At 39.8% G+C, this 18,628-nt stretch overlaps 1 protein-coding gene across 3 annotated transcripts in view; it reads right to left on the bottom strand.

The window, feature by feature from the left end:
* Positions 1–1,591: 1,591 nt before the first annotated feature.
* Positions 1,592–18,628, bottom strand: part of OAT (ornithine aminotransferase) — a 30,891-nt gene continuing 13,854 nt past the window's right edge. Inside the window, exons 2-8 of one of the 3 annotated variants that reach the window (XM_034775904.1) lie at positions 17,593–17,660; positions 11,212–11,339; positions 9,432–9,554; positions 7,411–7,539; positions 5,774–5,887; positions 4,609–4,753; positions 1,592–2,595 (exon numbers count right to left, since the gene is read on the bottom strand). In XM_034775904.1, the coding sequence (XP_034631795.1) occupies positions 2,435–2,595; positions 4,609–4,753; positions 5,774–5,887; positions 7,411–7,539; positions 9,432–9,554; positions 11,212–11,316 (777 nt within the window). In that variant the 5' untranslated portion in view covers positions 11,317–11,339; positions 17,593–17,660 and the 3' untranslated portion in view covers positions 1,592–2,434. The remainder of the gene's footprint in view (positions 2,596–4,608; positions 4,754–5,773; positions 5,888–7,410; positions 7,540–9,431; positions 9,555–11,211; positions 11,340–17,592; positions 17,661–18,628) is intronic. The other 2 variants (XM_034775903.1, XM_034775902.1) reach the window with 2 other exon arrangements.

Genomic DNA, 18,628 nt, shown 5'->3' with positions numbered 1-18,628 from the left:
CTCAGATGCAGGACGTGATCCATGACAAAACCCATTGAGAGGAGACTGGAAGACCTTTCACTCTGTCTGCCACAGCCACAAATAGTTGAATGGACTTTTGGAATGACTTTGTTCTCTCATGTAGAAGGCTAACACTCTGCGGCCATCCAGCAAGTAAAGCCTCTGCTCCCTACCGCTCGAGTGCAGCTTAGGATAGAACACTGGGAGGAAGGTGCCCTGGTTGATGTGAAATTGGGAGACAATCTTTAGGAGGAAAGCCAGGTAAGGCCTGAGATGAACCTTGTCCTTATAGCACACTGTGTAAGGAGGCTCGATGTTAGGACCTTGAGCTCAAACACCCTCCTGGCTGAAGTTATTGCCACCAGAAACGCCACCTTGTACGAGAGGTAGGTCAGGGAACATGTCTCCAGTGGTTCAAAAGGCGGCCCCATCAGTCTGGAAAGGACCAGGTTGAAGTCCCAAGCTGGGACTGTCTGTCTGACTGACTTGTGGGTATAGCCTGTCAAAACCTTTGAGAAAACAGCTAACCATACAGTTGGTGAAGACTGACCAGCCCTCTGCACTTGGATGGAAGGCAGAGATGGTGGCCAAGTGAACTCTTATTGACAACATGGATAGCCCCTCCTGCTTGAGATGGAGAAGGTAATCCAGTATGAGTGGCATAGAGGCGAGCGTCAGGGATGAATGATGCCTGTCTGCCAGAAGTCTTATGTTCATCGCCACGTCGGTGCCGGGAGTCCTTAGCCTCCTTTCTTGGTGCCGGTGCACTGCGCGTGGAAGAGGCAGTGCTCAGCACAGGCTCCGCCAACCTGGGGTCGGACTGGGGATGGAGGGCTGCCTCCATGAGAATTCTGAGTCTCTACTTGTGATCCTTAATTGTCCTCAGCTGAAACCCCTTGAAAATGCAGCATTTGTCTTTTTGGTGACTCTCGCTGAGGCACTTCAAACAAGAAGTGTGCGGGTCACTCTTCGGCATCAATTTCCTGCAGATGTCACACGATTTGAACCCTGGTGACCGAGGCATGCCCTGGTACTGGAGAACAAAATGGAGGGGGGGAACCCCCACAACAGAAATTTAGAGAAACTACTAATACTACTAACTAATAATCTAACTGTATACAACTGATAGTGGGACACTGCTAAAGGCACTTGCAAAAGCAAGAGCGAGGGAAGTTCCAGCTAGTCATCACCGGCGGTAAGAAGGAACTGAGGGGGGGGTTGGGTCGTCAGGGCCCTATATTGAGTGCCATGAAGGTGCAACTCCAGGGGTCACCGAGGCCGACCCTACGGATACTGCTAGGGGAAAAATCTTCCGGCTGTCATGCACGTAGCTCGCATACACCTGATTGGAATGGACATGAACAAGCACTTGGAGTATCCTAGTGAAAGATTAGCAGTGACCATCACATGTGCCTGTTTAGTACTATACCCAGCAATTTCCAAAAGGCAGGAAGGGTTAAAAGCATTAGTCCTGAAGGGAAGTAAAGCAGAAACCTCCAATGTTAAGGTGGCTGCAAACAGATGGGATATTCATTAATATGAAGGAGCCACTTGGCCATAGCTACTAAGAAAAGCTCTTGTGAGGTTCAAGTTAGGCTAATCCTTTTTTAATGTATTGACAGTTTTAATAGAACATGGACATTTCTTAATACAAGATGTATTATTATAATGTAAATAAAGCATCAAATTATAGAAGGATAACAATTTTAGAATGGCAAACCAAGATCTGTACACTGATTAGTTTCACAATCTGTAAAACAGAACACTGAGATCACATTCTTGAAAACAATTACTATTATTGTCATACATTCAAGAGATTTTACACAGAGAGTATAAGCTCGCCCAGTAGAACATCCAGTTTATCAAACTTTTACAGTTAGATGCCTTTTTATAATTGCAAAAGAAGAACAAAAAAATTGTGCCATTCTTGATGCTTTGAAGATGGGAGCCAGGATTTCTTGGTGTGACAACCAGTAGTGTCCACAGCAAGAGATTCAGCCCTAAATGTACAGCACCAAGTGAGATAAAATGCCAAATACAAACCTTTGTGCAGTTATACGAAAGGGTAATGTTTATTATTAATATATGTGTAAATTACACATTCAACTTTGGCTGAGACCTTCAGCAATTTAACAGATGTCTACATACAAGCCCCTGTCAAGATGTTTAACTTAAAGCATACAGTACATAATTGGTTGAATATAGCTTCACTTCTTCATTTGCAAATAGTCACAAGAGATAGGAAACTTCAGAGTCATGATTTACCTTCTTCCAATCCATTATAATTTAAATACCTAAACATAACTAAGTTTTAGAAGTATAAGTCCTTTAAGACATACAGGAGTGGATGTTTGCTTTGAGAATGGGGTCTTTATAGCACATCTTTCAACTGCATCTACTAGTTGACCCAAGATGATGTGCTGAAACAACGTCTTCAGAAAGACAGAATAGTTTTATGAATGATTTCAATGCACTCTCTGATTTCATCCTCCTTGATCACAAGTGGGGGTGCCAGCCTGATGATGTCACCATGCGTGGGTTTGGCGAGAAGTCCATTATCACGAAGCCGCAGACACACTTTCCAGGCATCATAGTCTGAAGCCAAAAAAAAAAAATTATGCTACAGAATATTAAGTGTCACCATGTTAATCTGTAGTGTGTGGTACCAGATTGCAGCATCTTTGCTGTCTGGCAGTAATTAGATTACATATGCAGTGTTCTTTATCTTAGGTGGCCACTCCATTTATGAGCTACTTCCCAGGTAAATGTTAGCAATGCACACATGGAACAGTGGCATATCATATTTTGTCTCCAGCACAGGTTTTCTGCTATTCTGCTGCTGAGAACTTGACACAGAAATCAGATACAATTTATTCTGGACTACAGTAGCTAGATATACGACAGACAGGGATGGCGCATCCAAAAGTTCTGTCCTCCACAAAACACACATCCCTTGCTCTGATGAGATTACTAACGATCTAGGCCATTCCCTCCTTCCTAATCACTGTAATTTTTAGGAGTCCAAATGCTAAAATCTAAATATAAACAAAGTGGAGAAAGAGAGGAGGACGGCTGAACAGAAGTTCCAAATAAGGTGCACATAATATACCTAAATCAGTGCATAATGTCTTAAAACTACCAAGGTAACTGCAGCATTTCCCTGCAGCACTTTACCACAGAAAGCAATAGGACCAGAACCAGCAGAAAAAATGAATGAGAGTATATGACAGCACTACTCTGTATTCTGCACTTTCAGGTGCAACTCAAGGTGTTAGTCAGTGGAAACTGATGTTCTCAGGGGTCATCTCTTCCCCTCCCAATACCTCATTGTACTCATTTGTGACACTTCATCGCTTTATTCCAGGACTGACAACCTGGGAGTACAGCAGCAATGCATGCTAATAGTGTGCCTTCAACTCTTGAAGCTATTCCCTCTCTTTGTGTGGCTGGGATGGACTTTCAAGGCACAGTGCAAAAGACATCGGTATCTGTTCCATCCACCTTTGTTTGGGCATGTCATAACTATAAAGGGAAGGGTAACAGCTGTCCTGTGTACAGTACTATAAAATCCCTCCTGGCCAGAGACTCCAAAATCCTTTTCCCTGTAAAGGGTTAAGAAGCTCAGGTAACCTGGCTGGCATCTGACCTAAAGGACCAATAAGGGGACAAGATACTTTCAAATCTTGGGGGGGGGAAGGCTTTTGTTTGTGTTTTGTTTGGGAGTGTGTTCGTTCTCGGGACTGAGAGGGACCAGACATCAATCCAGGTTCTCCACATCTTTCTAAACAAGTCTCTCCTATTTCAAACTTGTAAGTAAATAGCCAGGCAAGGCGTGTTAGTTTTCCTTTGTTTTCTCAACTTGTAAATGTACCTTTTACTAGAGTGTTTATCTTTGTTTGCTGTACTTTGAACCTGAGACTAGAGGGGAGTCCTCTGAGCTCTTTAAGTTTGATTACCCTGTAAGGTTAATTTCCATACTGATTTTACAGAGATTATTTTTACTTTTTTTCTTTAATTAAAAGCCTTCTTTTTAAGAACCTGATAGATTTTTCCTTGTTTTTAAAATCCAAGGGGTTTGGATCTGTACTCACCAGGGAATTGGTGAAGGTTTTTCAAGGCTTCCCAGGAAGGGAATCAATTGAAATGGTGGCAGCGGAACCAGAGCTAAGCTGGTAGTTAAGCTTAGAAGTTTTCATGCAGGCCCCTACATTTGTACCCTAAAGTTCAAAGTGGGGATTCAGCCTTGACAGGGCAATTAGCTGGGAGGGAGTTTATTGACAGTGATAAAGATGTGTGATGTCTGTCGCCAGATTTTTTTTTTTTATATAGTTTAGCATTTGTCATATCTGTGGGAATTTACAATGGTTGATGTAACAAACTAACCAGCTTTTTCTGCTTGAAATTACACACACTAGAAAGGAAAAGTATCTCTTATCAGAAATATGCAGTTGTGTGGACACACTGCCACTGGAGAGTAAGATGAGTTAGCCATGATTTGAAACCCAAGGTGCCGTAATTAACTCATCCTCCATTTCACGCAATATCTGCAAGTCAAGTTAAAAACCTGTCACTCACTTTAGCTTTGCAACTGGTTGAGAGTTTTCTTACCTTTAGTTTCACGGATAACAATAGCATTTAGCAATCCTTTTCCTCTTACACTGGTCACAATATCTGATGGAGTCTTCATGAGCTCACTTCTTAATAGGTTGCCCATTGCTTCTGCGTTTTCACTTAAGCTTTCTTCTTCAATCACCTAAAAAGAAGTTGAAGCTGAAGATAACTGAAGGGCTTTTTGGTTGTTTCAGTTTCTCTGCTAACGTGGAATACACCATACTGGTATGTACAAACATGAAATATATTACCCAGTACAGCACTTAGTGTTAGGGTACAAAAAAAACATATCTGCTAGAGAAATCATGCTGGAGGCTGACCATCCAAGCTGATTACTTGTACATTAGGGATGCTTAATACTTCATGCTGACAAGCTCTGAATTGCTCTGAAATTTTAATCTAAACTCTGCCTTCTTTTGCTTGTTACTTTCACGTTGTTTTTTTAAACCACACACAAGCAGGTGGACACTCTTTGAAGACACAATCTATTAATCCATGAATTTGCCTGAATCAATATATTGGACAATACTTTAAAAAAAAGCTTCATGATTTACTGGGAAACTTACATTAAATAATTATTAAAGCATGGATTCCTTGACATGATATTGTAACAGCATCTGTTTTGAACTCTGACACCACAGACATTTGAGTAAACGAACTATAACAGACTAACATCCTTCTACACACTATAATAAAATGACAACATTTAAAAGCTTTTTTATTAAAAATGGCATAGGAGAATGTTATTTTATTAACTCCCTATAATGCCATTGAAATAGTTGGTTTTCCACTAGACAAAGCTGATATGTAAAGTATTATCATCCCCAACTTTTTTATACTGGAATATTTAAGAATTTTAAAACAGTAAAATTAATAGAAAGTAGAGGATACATTTCTAACAGTTATTTTAGAATGTGTTTTGTAACAATCAATATATACAAATTATAGTAGCTACCATCAGTTTTCCACTCCTATCTAAACATAAAATTCAAATGGACAGCACCACTAGAAATGCCATTTATTTAGTAAAGTTTTGAAGTCATTATTCTCCATTGTTTATACACATCAACTTTTGCTAAAGTGCATCATTTAAACAAAAACCAACCATATCAAATGTAATATCATCCCTGGAATGTCAAAATCTTAGCTAGAACCTACATACCTCAAGTGCTGCCATAGCCACACGGCAGGCTAATGGATTTCCGCCATATGTAGATCCATGTTCACCTGGCTTAATGGTCAGCATAATTTCATCATCACACAGTACTGCTGATACCTAAAAATTGGGAACGTCCACCAATTCACTTGCATATATGTCATGATCAAAATAATTTTACGCTTAGACCAGACTTTCTTCAGTACCTAGAAATTGGTAGTTTTCAGTCTGCATAGTTTGTTACAAACATCCACATTCCTGCATAGATTCCACATCCACAGATCTATATATAAGGAAAGCCTGTCTAGCAGTCATATGGCACAATATAACTAAGTCTGGAAGGATTAGATTTATATCAGTAAACGTCAGTAAACATTGATTTCACCATGCATACACAAACTGATGAAACAGTATTTTCAGTGATAATAGAAATATACAGACAAGCAAAGAAAGAAGAACTCAGCTTGAGAACTCAGAGTTTAATTTAAGGATATTTACTTTGTATATTTTGACATAATGTTGGTAATTTGTGTTTTAATAGTTATAAAGCTTTAACTTTATGAATCAATGTCTACTGTCATTAAATAATTGTCTAATTTCCCCATTGTCTGATCCTCCCATAATTCCCAGCAACTGTGAAAATTTAAAAATTAAAAGATAAAAAACTGAAAAGCTTAAAAATAAACATTGACATTATAAAAAAAGAAAAAACAAATTCTGCCAAGCCTAAATATAAACCACTTAACTACACAGGTACTGTATAATGTCTTAGTAGATATGAGAAGCATTTTGCATTGTTTAGCATTTTGGGGGGATTTTAATATTTAGTATTCTGATTAACAGCTCAGACAGAGCTCCAGTCAGCAGTAATGCTTAATTACTGGTTGTTGCTTTCCTACTCAGCAGGAATTTCATTACATTAGAGCCATTTAAGCCAGTTCACATGAGCATTCTAGACAACTGAAACAAGATGAAGACTAATGCTCACTCAGAAACAAATCTTTAACAGAAGCCATTTTAATGTGTGCGTGAGAATTTTCTTCAGCTTTCAAAGTTCATCCAGCTCAGCACAGAAACGGCAATGAAATAGCTCTATGAGAATGCGTCGGAGTACCGATCAGAGAGGAACCCTGCCCTTAACATTTGATAGTTACAGTTGTTCCCGCTTGTTAGGATAACATTCAACAAGACACAAGTGACATACTGCAGTACTTTGAATGTCAGAACCACAATACCTTAAATCACCATCATAAGAACTAGGATAGTTCACACCGTTTATACTAATTTGGAAGTCAATCCTCCAAAGAACAAGTCTCAGTGGTTGGCTTGGAAGATGATAAATGTCCTGCTCTTTTGGCAGGCATACCATTAGTCCAATCATTAATATATAGTGCTTACTATACTAACAGTTGGACAAGCAACTAACAAATTGTGTATTTCATGAATTTCACCTGTATTTCTAGCAAGTTAGGGTATCTGGTTCAGAGTACCTCATAATTCTGGAAGCAGTTATTCCTATATGTACATACATCACCTTCCCCAAGAATGCCACACATCAGATCAATTTTACATTTAATTTGTGACAATATAGTCTCTCCAATATGAGCAGTTAGTTTAAACTGAAACAGTGTTTTGCTACTTACAGGATATAAGCCACCAGAAAGGGCCTTTCCAAGGAGCACCAGGTCAGGTCTCACATTTTCATGGTCAACAGCCAGCATTTTTCCAGTTCTAGCTAAGCCAGTCTGTATTTCATCAGCAATAAACAGAACCTTTACAAAAATTCAACAATGAATGACAGTTTACTCAGATATCGAATTAAGGTTTAGACATACTGATCTTTCAGAAAGTTAACATACAACATAGCAAAGTCACCTCTACTACCTGAAATACCTGCCAACTAACCTACACCAAGCACTCTTCTTTTTCCTCCGCAAAACTCCTGAAAACCCATTGTTTCCATGACACACTGACTGTAATGACTGCTCGACTTACTATACGGTAATTTTTACATCAAGACTTCTTTAGGGCAGACAAGAATTCTATTCTACATTTAGCACATTCCACATTATTTTATATAGAACTTCAGGTGTTATAGCAGTTTAACAAGAGGTCAGATTTTCCAAAGCCTTCATCATTGGTCTAACTCCACTCTCACTCAAGTCAATTCAGTGACTGCAGAAGCAGGCTAATGCCGAGCACTTTTGAAAGCCCTAGGTAGTAAGTCTATTGGTCTTGTAATAAAATAGATTACAAACACTACAATCTTAAATTACTTTATCCTAAGATGCAACCTATAGTCACTTTGCCACATGGCAAATGTCCATGGAGGAGGAGGAAGAAGATGACAGCCTAAGGAGAGAGAAGCATTGACTATGTCTGGAGAAAGAGATAATTGTGTATTATGCAGGAAAGTCTAATTGCTGGTATTATATTTGTCCTTGCTTTAAAAAGAGAGGGATTATGGAGCAGATACTCCACTATGAAGAGGATGCACTGTTTGGATTTTCGTACAAAATAGCTGAATAGGAAGAACATAAGATAATCACTGTCAGGCGAAAGACACTAACAGAGGCATGTGGGATATTAATGTTAATTAAGTGCTTTATAGGGACCTAAAGTTGTACTAGCTACACATTAATTTTTTGACCACTCTCTTAGGAGCGAATTCCATGTGTGTCCTGATCCCAAATGATCTTATCCGGATGGCAGGATCTGCAATGGCAGCAGTTGTCTCACTGACTCAATTAACTGAGGAGATAAACAGACAATTCCACTAATTTGAGAGAGTGACACCAGTGATTAGCCTGGCCGACTGTGTTTATATGGAATGCAGAACTGGGGTTGGATGTAGTCCTGAGTAGCTTCCCTAGTGCCAGTGAACTTTGCCAGTTGCATTATTTTAAACCTGTCCATTGCATGGAGATATCCCATCTCCTAGAACTGGAAGGGACCTTGAAAGGTCATCGAGTCCAGCCCCCTGCCTTCACTAGCAGGACCAAGTACTGATTTTGCCCCAGATCCCCAAGTGGCCCCCTCAAGGATTGAACTCACAACCCTGGGTTTAACAGGCCAATGCTCAAACCACTGACATATCCCTCCCCCCCCTGCAGGGACCATGTAGCATGGAGAAATAGAAGGTATGCCTCTAGCACCAAGAGGCTGAACACAGCTTTTGGCTAGCTAGCATTATTCCTCAACAGCAGCTATATTTCTCTAGGCACAGAATTAATTAAAAAAAAGGACAAACTCAAATGCTTTACACTTCCTTTTCATCTTGACTACTGTTAATATCATGACGCACTTGATTTCACCCAGACACATCATGTTAGATCTAGCCCATAAATTTGATTCCCATCATTGTGAAATTTAAGAAGTTAATAATTAGATAACACACTACTGAGAAACAAAAGAACTAAGTATTAACTACTGCTGCTCCAAAATACTGTAATGGCTTGTCATGACGGATCTGAAAAATGCACTGTAGTTAGTCTCATTTATACTGGAAGAAAGCAAATGGTTTAACAATACACCAAGGCCTCAACATTGCATTTTGACTTAAATGCATCAATTATTTGCAAGGGCCTCACAGGCCAAGATTCTGGTAATTACTCAACTTTGGCAGGATGTATTTTAAATTATTTAGCTAAAATGAATTACTTACATTGTGTATTGTGCAGAGCTCTCGCACTCCCGTTAGATAACCTTCATCAGGGACAACCACACCTGCTTCACCTTGAATTGGTTCAACCATGAAAGCTGCTACGTTTGGATCCTGAAGTGCACGCTATGAAGGACATATGGATTGGAAGGAGAAAAAAAATCCACTTACTAAAGTTTAATCATGGAAGTAGATGAATCCCTGTAACAGAACCTAAATCTAACCCCAAATTTTTACCTTAGATAAGCATTAACTATGTATTTTAACATTTATTGGCATGAAGGACTAAAGGCTAGATTTCAATCACCATGTACCTCAAAAAATTAGTCTGTTTGCATAAGAAATTAGAAGCCTTAAAAGAGGTTGGGCACCCAGACAAGGGGCTTATCAAATCAGTTAAATGTATTAACTTGGTTAACCTCTTGTGAGAGCTCTTGAGAGAGAAACGCAATTGAATAGTAGCTCCTGGATCTCCTCACAAGAATGTAGCCATTCAACATAGCAGGGTCTGCAGACATGTCCACACATTCAAGCCTTAAAAGTTCGAGGAAATTCAGAGACTAAGCATTCATAGAGGGGTTTTGCTACAGCTTTCTCAATAAACTTTCCCCCATAAGGGTAGAGACAAGGTTAGAACTGGCAAGATTTGTCAGCATTAGAAGTTTTCTTAAGCAAAGATCCAAAAATTGCCAGCATGAGATGCTGGCACCTTGGCCACCCAGAAAGAGATAGTCAGAGCCTCCCTTTAACAACACAACCAATGTATGTTTATTATCAGACAGAATAAGTATGGGTCTAAGTTACAGACCACATCTCAAAGCACCTCCAGAACCTAAATGAAGTTGACTGAAACCAGATAAATACAGAGCTTCCACCATGAAGGTTGATAGTCTGATCCAATTTTGAATAATCTTATCCTCAAAGCAACTAAAAATATTGAAAAACCTTTGTTTCTGTAAGAATTAAGTGTGTAGTCTCAGTTGAGTTCTTAAGAAACAAACATCTCTACCACATCAGTCTATCGCCTCTCCAAACCACTGGCATCCTTGTTGGCACAGAGACTGAACTAACCTCTCACCCGTATAACCTCTCACCTCCAGATCATGGCTAAAGTATGAGAGAACGGCAGATGGTAGAGCTTGCACTCCCACTGAGCTTTACTTGTGTTATGGCTGAGGGGAAGCCTTCAGTCTCCAAGGCTACTAATCCAGCATCCTATTAGCACTAAGATGCACTTATTTATTTGGGCTAACAACAAATCTGGCTAGTAGCTTGATGGGAAAACTCCCAAGAAAATCCAGGATGTTGCAGGAAGTGGTGCTGGCACTTCAGTTAGGTAAGTAAAACACCACCCCAGCATGGTTTTAGGGGACATTGTGCTACTGGAAGTGACTTAAATTCAAATGTCAGGCCTAATCATTTGGCCATTCAAAAGCCGTTTGTCAGAAAAGTAGGTCAGAGTATTGGGACGAATATCAACGTTTTAGTTTTTGTATTTATTTTGCCTATCCAAATTCCTCCTGCTGTTCAAGATATACATGGTATTCTTCACTCATGCCCTGAGCACTTTACTACTGTGCAATCTACTGCAGGTAGTATAATTCTCCCTTTGGGTTCTAAAATGAAAACTGCAAAAAAACTAAACAAGTACAAAAAGTTGTATTTTGTGGTCATAAACATTTGTTCCGAGGGTAAACCATGTTCACTTTCTTTGCATCAGTATTTACTATACCTACAAGGAGAGATTAAGAATGATATTTTAGAGGAAGATATTGTGAAATACCTCAAGAGCTGGAAGGTCATTGTACGGAATTACTTCAAAACCTGGCATAAATGGTCCAAACCCATCATAACTAGTTGGATCTGTAGAGCTAGAGACAGCAGACATTGTTCTACCCCAGAAGTTCCCAGCTAGAAGGAGGGGAAAAAATAGATATTGAACACTTGTAAAGGCATTCAACGGTAGCACTTAGTTGAAAACATATAATAAGTCTGTCGGCTATGGGATGGTTAGAATCTTGTAAAGTACACCAGTCAGTCAACAGTCAGTATTGGTGATGGGGCAGCAACCAGAGTTCAAGCTGGTTGATTTTTGTTTTTTTTTTTAAATGAGTTATTTAATATCTCAGGCCCTTTGCTAATTTATGAGTTTACAAAAACACACTAAGACTATTTCCTGCCCCATTGCTATATGAAAGGCACCAGAAACAAAAAAACAAAAACAAAAACAAAAAAAAACCCATGCCACATCACCCACCAACACCACAGGAGAAAACACACTATTAAAGGAGAAAAATTATTATGCTATAAGTCCTGGAAAGTGAACAAAACAAACTGAAAAAGGTTAAAAATTTGTTATTAATCTGAGCTGTTACAAGTAACTAGCAGATAAAATATTCAGAAAGAAGACCAGTTTTTAAGTGGATGGTATCCTTTAACATGACTGCCGGTAAGAGACCAGAGTTAAACTGACTAAATTGATTATAAACAGAAGTGAAATATTAGTACAGTTTCACTGCCCAAGTTAAGAGGAACAGGTGTTCAGTAACACAGGTAAAGAATTAAGATATGGGGCCAAGTTCTCCAGTCTTATTGTGCCAGGACAGATAAAATAAATATTATTCCATTTTTTAAACATCAGATTTTTGTATTTTTCTTTTAAAAATAAACTCGTTTAAATCTATAGTAAGGCCTAAACTTACTAGAATCTATCCGTTTCACATATTATATAACGAATGCTGAATTAATGAGCCCTCAAATTTTAATGAGTTAAAGGGTGCTGCTTTTTAAATTATATACAGAATTGGGGGCGAAATAGCGTTTAACTTTTGAGGTTAACTCAAGCTTTATAAATACCACTTATTGCATTAAGTATATTATCATCACTCTTTACAAAGGAGCAAATGCTGGCATTTACATTTTTACAAACGTAAGTACTTTACATTTTCTTTTGTGCAGAACAGCTTTTACCATAATTACTTGTGGTTTCAATTTAGCTAAGCAGGGTAGACAGAATATTTTCCTCACCTGTGCTAGTTCAAAGTTAAGAAACCAACTGGGAGCTGAAAAAGCAAGAAAGCTTGATTTCCTCTTCCAATTTATAAATCAAAATCAGGTGAGAGAGGATCAGATCTACTAATTCTAAGAACTTAAAGGACATGGGGCAAGATTTACAAAGGAAATTAGGCACTTCAGTGCCTAGCCTCTTGGAATTTTCAAAAAGCGCAGAAGCAGATAAGGAACCTAACTCCCATTAATTTCAATGAGACTTAGGTACCTAACCTGTTTAGTCCAGGGTGACCAGAGACAATCTGTCAATTCACTAACTACGCATAATGCTTCTTTTGTTTAATAAAAATGTTTTTATAAACCTATTTTTCCTATGTACCCAGCACATTTAGGTAGTTTTATTTAACTAATTTTAAAAAATGCTGGTGTTATACATTAGTTGAATTCTAATTTCCATCCAGTGCAGCTTGACAAGTCCTGCGTTGAAAAAAATCACCTTGTAAATAAAAACTGCTTCATTCACAATTTTCTAATGTAGCCCCTGCTTGTAAAAATTAATAATCAGAATGTATGTTAAAATATATAATTGCTTAAATAAGTGTATAGATATACCATATCCTTCTGGTTAGCAAAAAGTAGTACCAAATCTACTAGGAAGAGTGTATCTGGTTGCAAATCAGCATGTTTTAATAGTTATACCAACAAATGAGATTGAACCTTTCTTTATGAAAATAAATAGAAAGTACAAATGCAAAACAAGATTAAAATAGACTATTTAAATCAAGGTTTCCTCCTTGCTTACTTAAATCATAATTAAAAAAAAAAAAAAAAATCAGTGACAAAAATTAATCCACTCTTTGTGCCAATTTGCTGGTGCAAAGGGGCCATAAAAATCAGCGGCTCTAACCAGCTGAAGATCATAGGGGAAATCCCCAGGTGCTGTAGAGCTCATAAAGCCAGCTCTAGACAGCCTTCCTTCTGGTCCCCAACATAAGGGGCATGGCCAGAACCACCTCTGCACTGCAGCAATACCCAACTGCTGAAGATCCCCTGGATTGTTACAACAGCCATGTTACTACAGTGAGCCACATATACATGATCTGTAACTTTGGTTACTACAACACACTCATCTAGGATCAAAGCACCACACAACAAAATAAGTTTGAATTGGTACAACATGCCATAGTTTGTCTACTTAACATCACATCGCCCTAGTACTCTGCTCTCAGGTCCCCTATTCAGTACAAAATCACCTTAAGTAGTCTGCCATGCTATTAAAAACCCTCAACAGGACTGGCTCTAGCTAGCTGGACATTGCCTCTACAATCCCTCCACAAACCATAACTCTCACAAGGAGAGGGATTATTTCTATTTTAGATAATTTGCAGGTGCTGAGATATTATGGTGATGGGGAACCATGTATGTAGAATATGTCCCTTATGATGGGAAAGTACTTGTTAAACTGCACTATTTAAATACTGTACGTTAAAAATATATGAAAAAAATCAATTGTTTACAACTTCCACGCCCTCTGGCATCTGCCTCTTCAGAGGACAATATATTACTCAACTCCAGACTTTAAACAGCATTTATAAACTTACTTGCATTCAATTAGGCTACAAAAGCATAACTACTGATTAGAGCTGAGCGAATAATAGATCATTCGGTTCAATGGCAATTTTGAAAAAATAAAAAAAAAAAATGTTTGTTTTGGGTCAAATAAAATGTTTCCTTCAACCGAAATAAAATGTTTTGTTTAGATTTCAAGCATTTGGAATGATTTTTTTTTTGGTGGCGGGGGGGAGAGAGTAAAATTAAAGGACATTCTGAAATTGAAAGTTGTTTACAAAATGTCAGAACAAAAGGTTTTGATTTTTACTGGATTTTTTTAAGGTTTTTTAAACTGAAATAATTTGATGACATTGACATAACCTTGTAAAATGTTTGTGCTGCTGAATCTGCATTTTTCATCAAAAAAAGCTGTGCAAAAAATTTCACCCATCTCTACTAATGATTCAAAGGTTTATGGTTTAAGCACTATGTGCGCCAAGTGCCAGAAGTAGTCTTACCAGCTGCAGTAGTAGAAATCAGTTTTAAAAATGAAAAGATAAAAGATAAATATCTAACAAAATCACTGCCTGACATTTTAATAGTGTTTTAAAACAGCGTTCTGTGACCAAAGGGAGCCAAAGTTCAGTAATTATAGCTAGACAGAAATGAGATTTTTTTAAGCTACGTATGCACTTTTCTCAATCACAAGTAACTTGTCCCTGTTCTGCTTATAGAATGCACTATGCATTATAAGGTAACATCAGGAAATTTCAGCTCCCAGTATTAACTCAAGGTTCCTGTTATATTCACTACATAATCAAGATTACAATGCAGCTTTATCGCAGAAATGGTAACTCCTGCCACATCTGGTATGAAAGCCTTATATAGAAGTGGGATCATCCCAGCTGCTGAGATTACTATGCTGCCATACAGAACGCTGGGTTTAGCAGCCATTTCAGAAACCTCTAACTTGCTGGGAGCTACATGAAGGTGACAGGTAGGCTTTGGACAGGGTGAGGGCAGCAAATATGGTTTGTGCTTTAGAATCATAGAATCATAGAATATCAGAGTTGGAAGGGACCTCAAGAGGTCATCTAGTCCAACCCCCTGCTCAAAGCAGGACCAATTCCCAGCTAAATCATCCCAGCCAGGGCTTTGTCAAGCCGGGCCTTAAAAACCTCCAAGGAAGGAGACTCCACCACCTCCCTAGGTAACGCATTCCAGTGTTTCACCACCCTCCTAGTGAAATAGTTTTTCCTGATATCCAACCTGGACCTCCCCCACTGCAACTTGAGACCATTGCTCCTTGTTCTGTCATCTGCCACCACTGAGAACAGCCGAGCTCCATCCTCTTTGGAACCCCCCTTCAGGTAGTTGAAGGCTGCTATCAAATCCCCCCTCATTCTTCTCTTCTGGAGACTAAACAATCCCAGTTCTCTCAGCCTCTCCTCATAAGTCATGTGCTCCAGACCCCTAATCATTTTTGTTGCCCTCCGCTGGACTCTTTCCAATTTTTCCACATCCTTCTTGTAGTGTGGGGACCAAAACTGGACACAGTATTCCAGATGAGGCCTCACCAATGTCGAATAAAGGGGAACGATCACGTTCCTCGATCTGCTGGCAATGCCCCTACTTATACAGCCCAAAATGCCGTTAGCCTTCTTGGCAACAAGAGCACACTGTTGACTCATATCCAGCTTCTCGTCCACTGTGACCCCTAGGTCCTTTTCAGCAGAACTGCTACCTAGCCATTCGGTCCCTAGTCTGTAGCAGTGCATGGGATTCTTCCGTCCTAAGTGCAGGACTCTGCACTTGTCCTTGTTGAACCTCATCAGGTTTTTTTCTGCCCAATCCTCTAATTTGTCTAGGTCCCTCTGTATCCGATCCCTACCCTCTAGTGTATCTACCACGCCTCCTAGTTTAGTGTCATCTGCAAACTTGCTGAGAGTGCAGTCCACACCATCCTCCAGATCATTAATAAAGATATTAAACAAAACCGGCCCCAGGACCGACCCTTGGGGCACTCCACTTGAAACCAGCTGCCAACTAGACATGGAGCCATTGATCACTACCCGTTGAGCCCGACGATCTAGCCAGCTTTCTATCCACCTTACAGTCCATTCATCCAGCCCATACTTCTTTAACTTGGTGGCAAGAATACTGTGGGAAACAGTATCAAAAGCTTTGCTAAAGTCAAGAAATAAGACATCCACTGCTTTCCCCTCATCCACAGAGCCAGTTATCTCATCATAGAAGGCAATTAGGTTAGTCAGGCACGACTTCCCCTTCGTGAATCCATGCTGACTGTTCCTGATCACTTTCCTGTCCTCTAAATGTTTCATAATTGATTCCTTGAGGACCTGCTCCATGATTTTTCCAGGGACTGAGGTGAGGCTGTCTGGCCTGTAGTTCCCCGGATCCTCCTTCTTCCCTTTTTTAAAGATGGGCACTACATTAGCCTTTTTCCAGTCATCTGGGACCTCCCCCGATCGCCATGAGTTTTCAAAAATAATGGCTAATGGCTCTGCAATCTCACCCGCCAACTCCTTTAGCACCCTCGGATGCAGCGCATCCGGCCCCATGGACTTGTGCACGTCCAGTTTTTCTAAATAGTCCCGAACCACTTCTTTCTCCACAGAGGGTTGGTCACCTTCTCCCCATGCTGTACTGCCCAGTGCAGCAATCTGGGAGCTGACCTTGTGCGTGAAGACAGAGGCAAAAAAATCATTGAGTACATTAGCTTTTTCCACATCCTCGGTCACTAGGTTGCCTCCCTCATTCAGTAAGGGGCCCACACTTTCCTTGATTTTCTTCTTGTTGCTAACATACCTGAAGAAACCCTTCTTGTTACTCTTAACATCTCTTGCTAACTGCAACTCCAAGTGTGATTTGGCCTTCCTGATTTCACTCCTGCATGCCTGAGCAATATTTTTATACTCCTCCCTGGTCATTTGTCCAATCTTCCACTCCTTATAAGCCTCTTTTTTGCGTTTAAGATCAGCAAGGATTTCACTGTTTAGCCAAGCTGGTCGCCTGCCATATTTACTATTCTTTCTACACATCGGGATGGTTTGTTCCTGCAACCTCAATAAGGATTCTTTAAAATACAGCCAGCTCTCCTGGACCCCTTTGCCCTTCATGTTATTCTCCCAGGGGATCCTGCCCATCTGTTCCCTGAGGGAGTCAAAGTCTGCTTTTCTGAAGTCCAGGGTCCGTATTCTGCTGCTCTCCTTTCTTCCTTGTGTCAGGATCCTGAACTCGACCATCTCATGGTCACTGCCTCCCAGGTTCCCATCCACTTTTGCTTCCCCTACTAGTTCTTCCCTGTTTGTGAGCAGCAGGTCAAGAAAAGCTTTGCCCCTAGTTGGTTCCTCCAGCACTTGCACCAGGAAATTTAACACATCAGCAGTGGTATCCAGGGGCTGTGATGTAGCCTCAGAGGCTGACTGCTTCCCAGTGAAAACTGCTACCAACCATGCAACTGATTTTAGAAAAGTAATTAAAAAGGTTTAAAAAAAAAAAAAAAAAGCTTTCATTTTATTATAGACATACACTGAAATGTATCTTCCATAATATGGAAAGAAAAAAACTGAAGACTTTCTACCTTCCAGGACCTGAGTTCATAGTTCTTTTGCCCCTGCAACAGATGACATCACATCACATCACAAGCACCTAATAACAAAACAGGGAACTATATTCATTGTCTTGTTGATACATGCAGTATCAACTTTTGCCAAGAAAACCGTATCCTGAACTCTGAATGGAAGGCAAGGAAGAATTAATTTTCAACTTTGGCTTTTAAAAAGTACTTCTATTAAGACAATATATGTTATCTATATTACGTGAATCTTTTAAAAATTCCTGATAATCAGTTGGGATCCGAGATAGATTTAAGATATTAAAGCTAAATCTATGTCACAACAACCTACAACTGATCCATGTCAGGGGGTAGCTGGCCCTCTGAAGGGGTCAAGAGTGCAGCCTACCTCTGACAGATGTCATAAGAAGGAATAAGTATCAGAGGGGTACCAGTGTTAGTCTGTATCCACAAAAACAACGAGGAGTCTGGTTGGAGTGGACAACATCCACCCTGACTAAATTGGCCTTCAGCATTGGTTCTCCACTTGTAAGGTAACTCCCTTCTCTTCATGTGCCAATATATATTTATGCCTGCATCTGTAATTTTCACTCCATGCATTGGAAGAAGTGGGTTTTTTTACCCAAGAAAGCTTATGCCCAAATAAATCTGTTAGTCTTTAAGGTGCCATCAAACTCCTCATTGTTTTTATAAGGGGGAATGAGGCAACTCAGGTTCACTTGGGACTTATTAACTCATTGAGTAACTGGGAGGCAGTTAATTAGGAGGGAAGCACCTAGGCATAATAAAAGGAAATCTACCCCACTGCAAGGAGCTAGGAGAACAGAGGCTCCTAGGAGAGGAACAGTTCCCAGAGTGCAGGAAGAGAAAGCTCCTATGGAGAAGGCTTCTGGGGGGGGGGGAGGTGAGAGGGGCTCACCAGCAACGAGATAATGCTCCTGGATGGAAGAATTTCCAGAAGAGAAGGACTATGAATGTCAGATCTCAGAGAAAGCTGGCTCCCATGAACCACTTCACCAGGCAACAGCAGAAGCCCTAGTTT

This window comes from Trachemys scripta, chromosome 7, assembly GCF_013100865.1.
Source record: "Trachemys scripta elegans isolate TJP31775 chromosome 7, CAS_Tse_1.0, whole genome shotgun sequence".
Classification (NCBI taxonomy): domain Eukaryota; kingdom Metazoa; phylum Chordata; order Testudines; family Emydidae; genus Trachemys; species Trachemys scripta.
The sequence above is the reverse complement of the archived record's forward strand: the minus strand, read 5'-3'. Positions and strand labels throughout refer to the sequence as shown.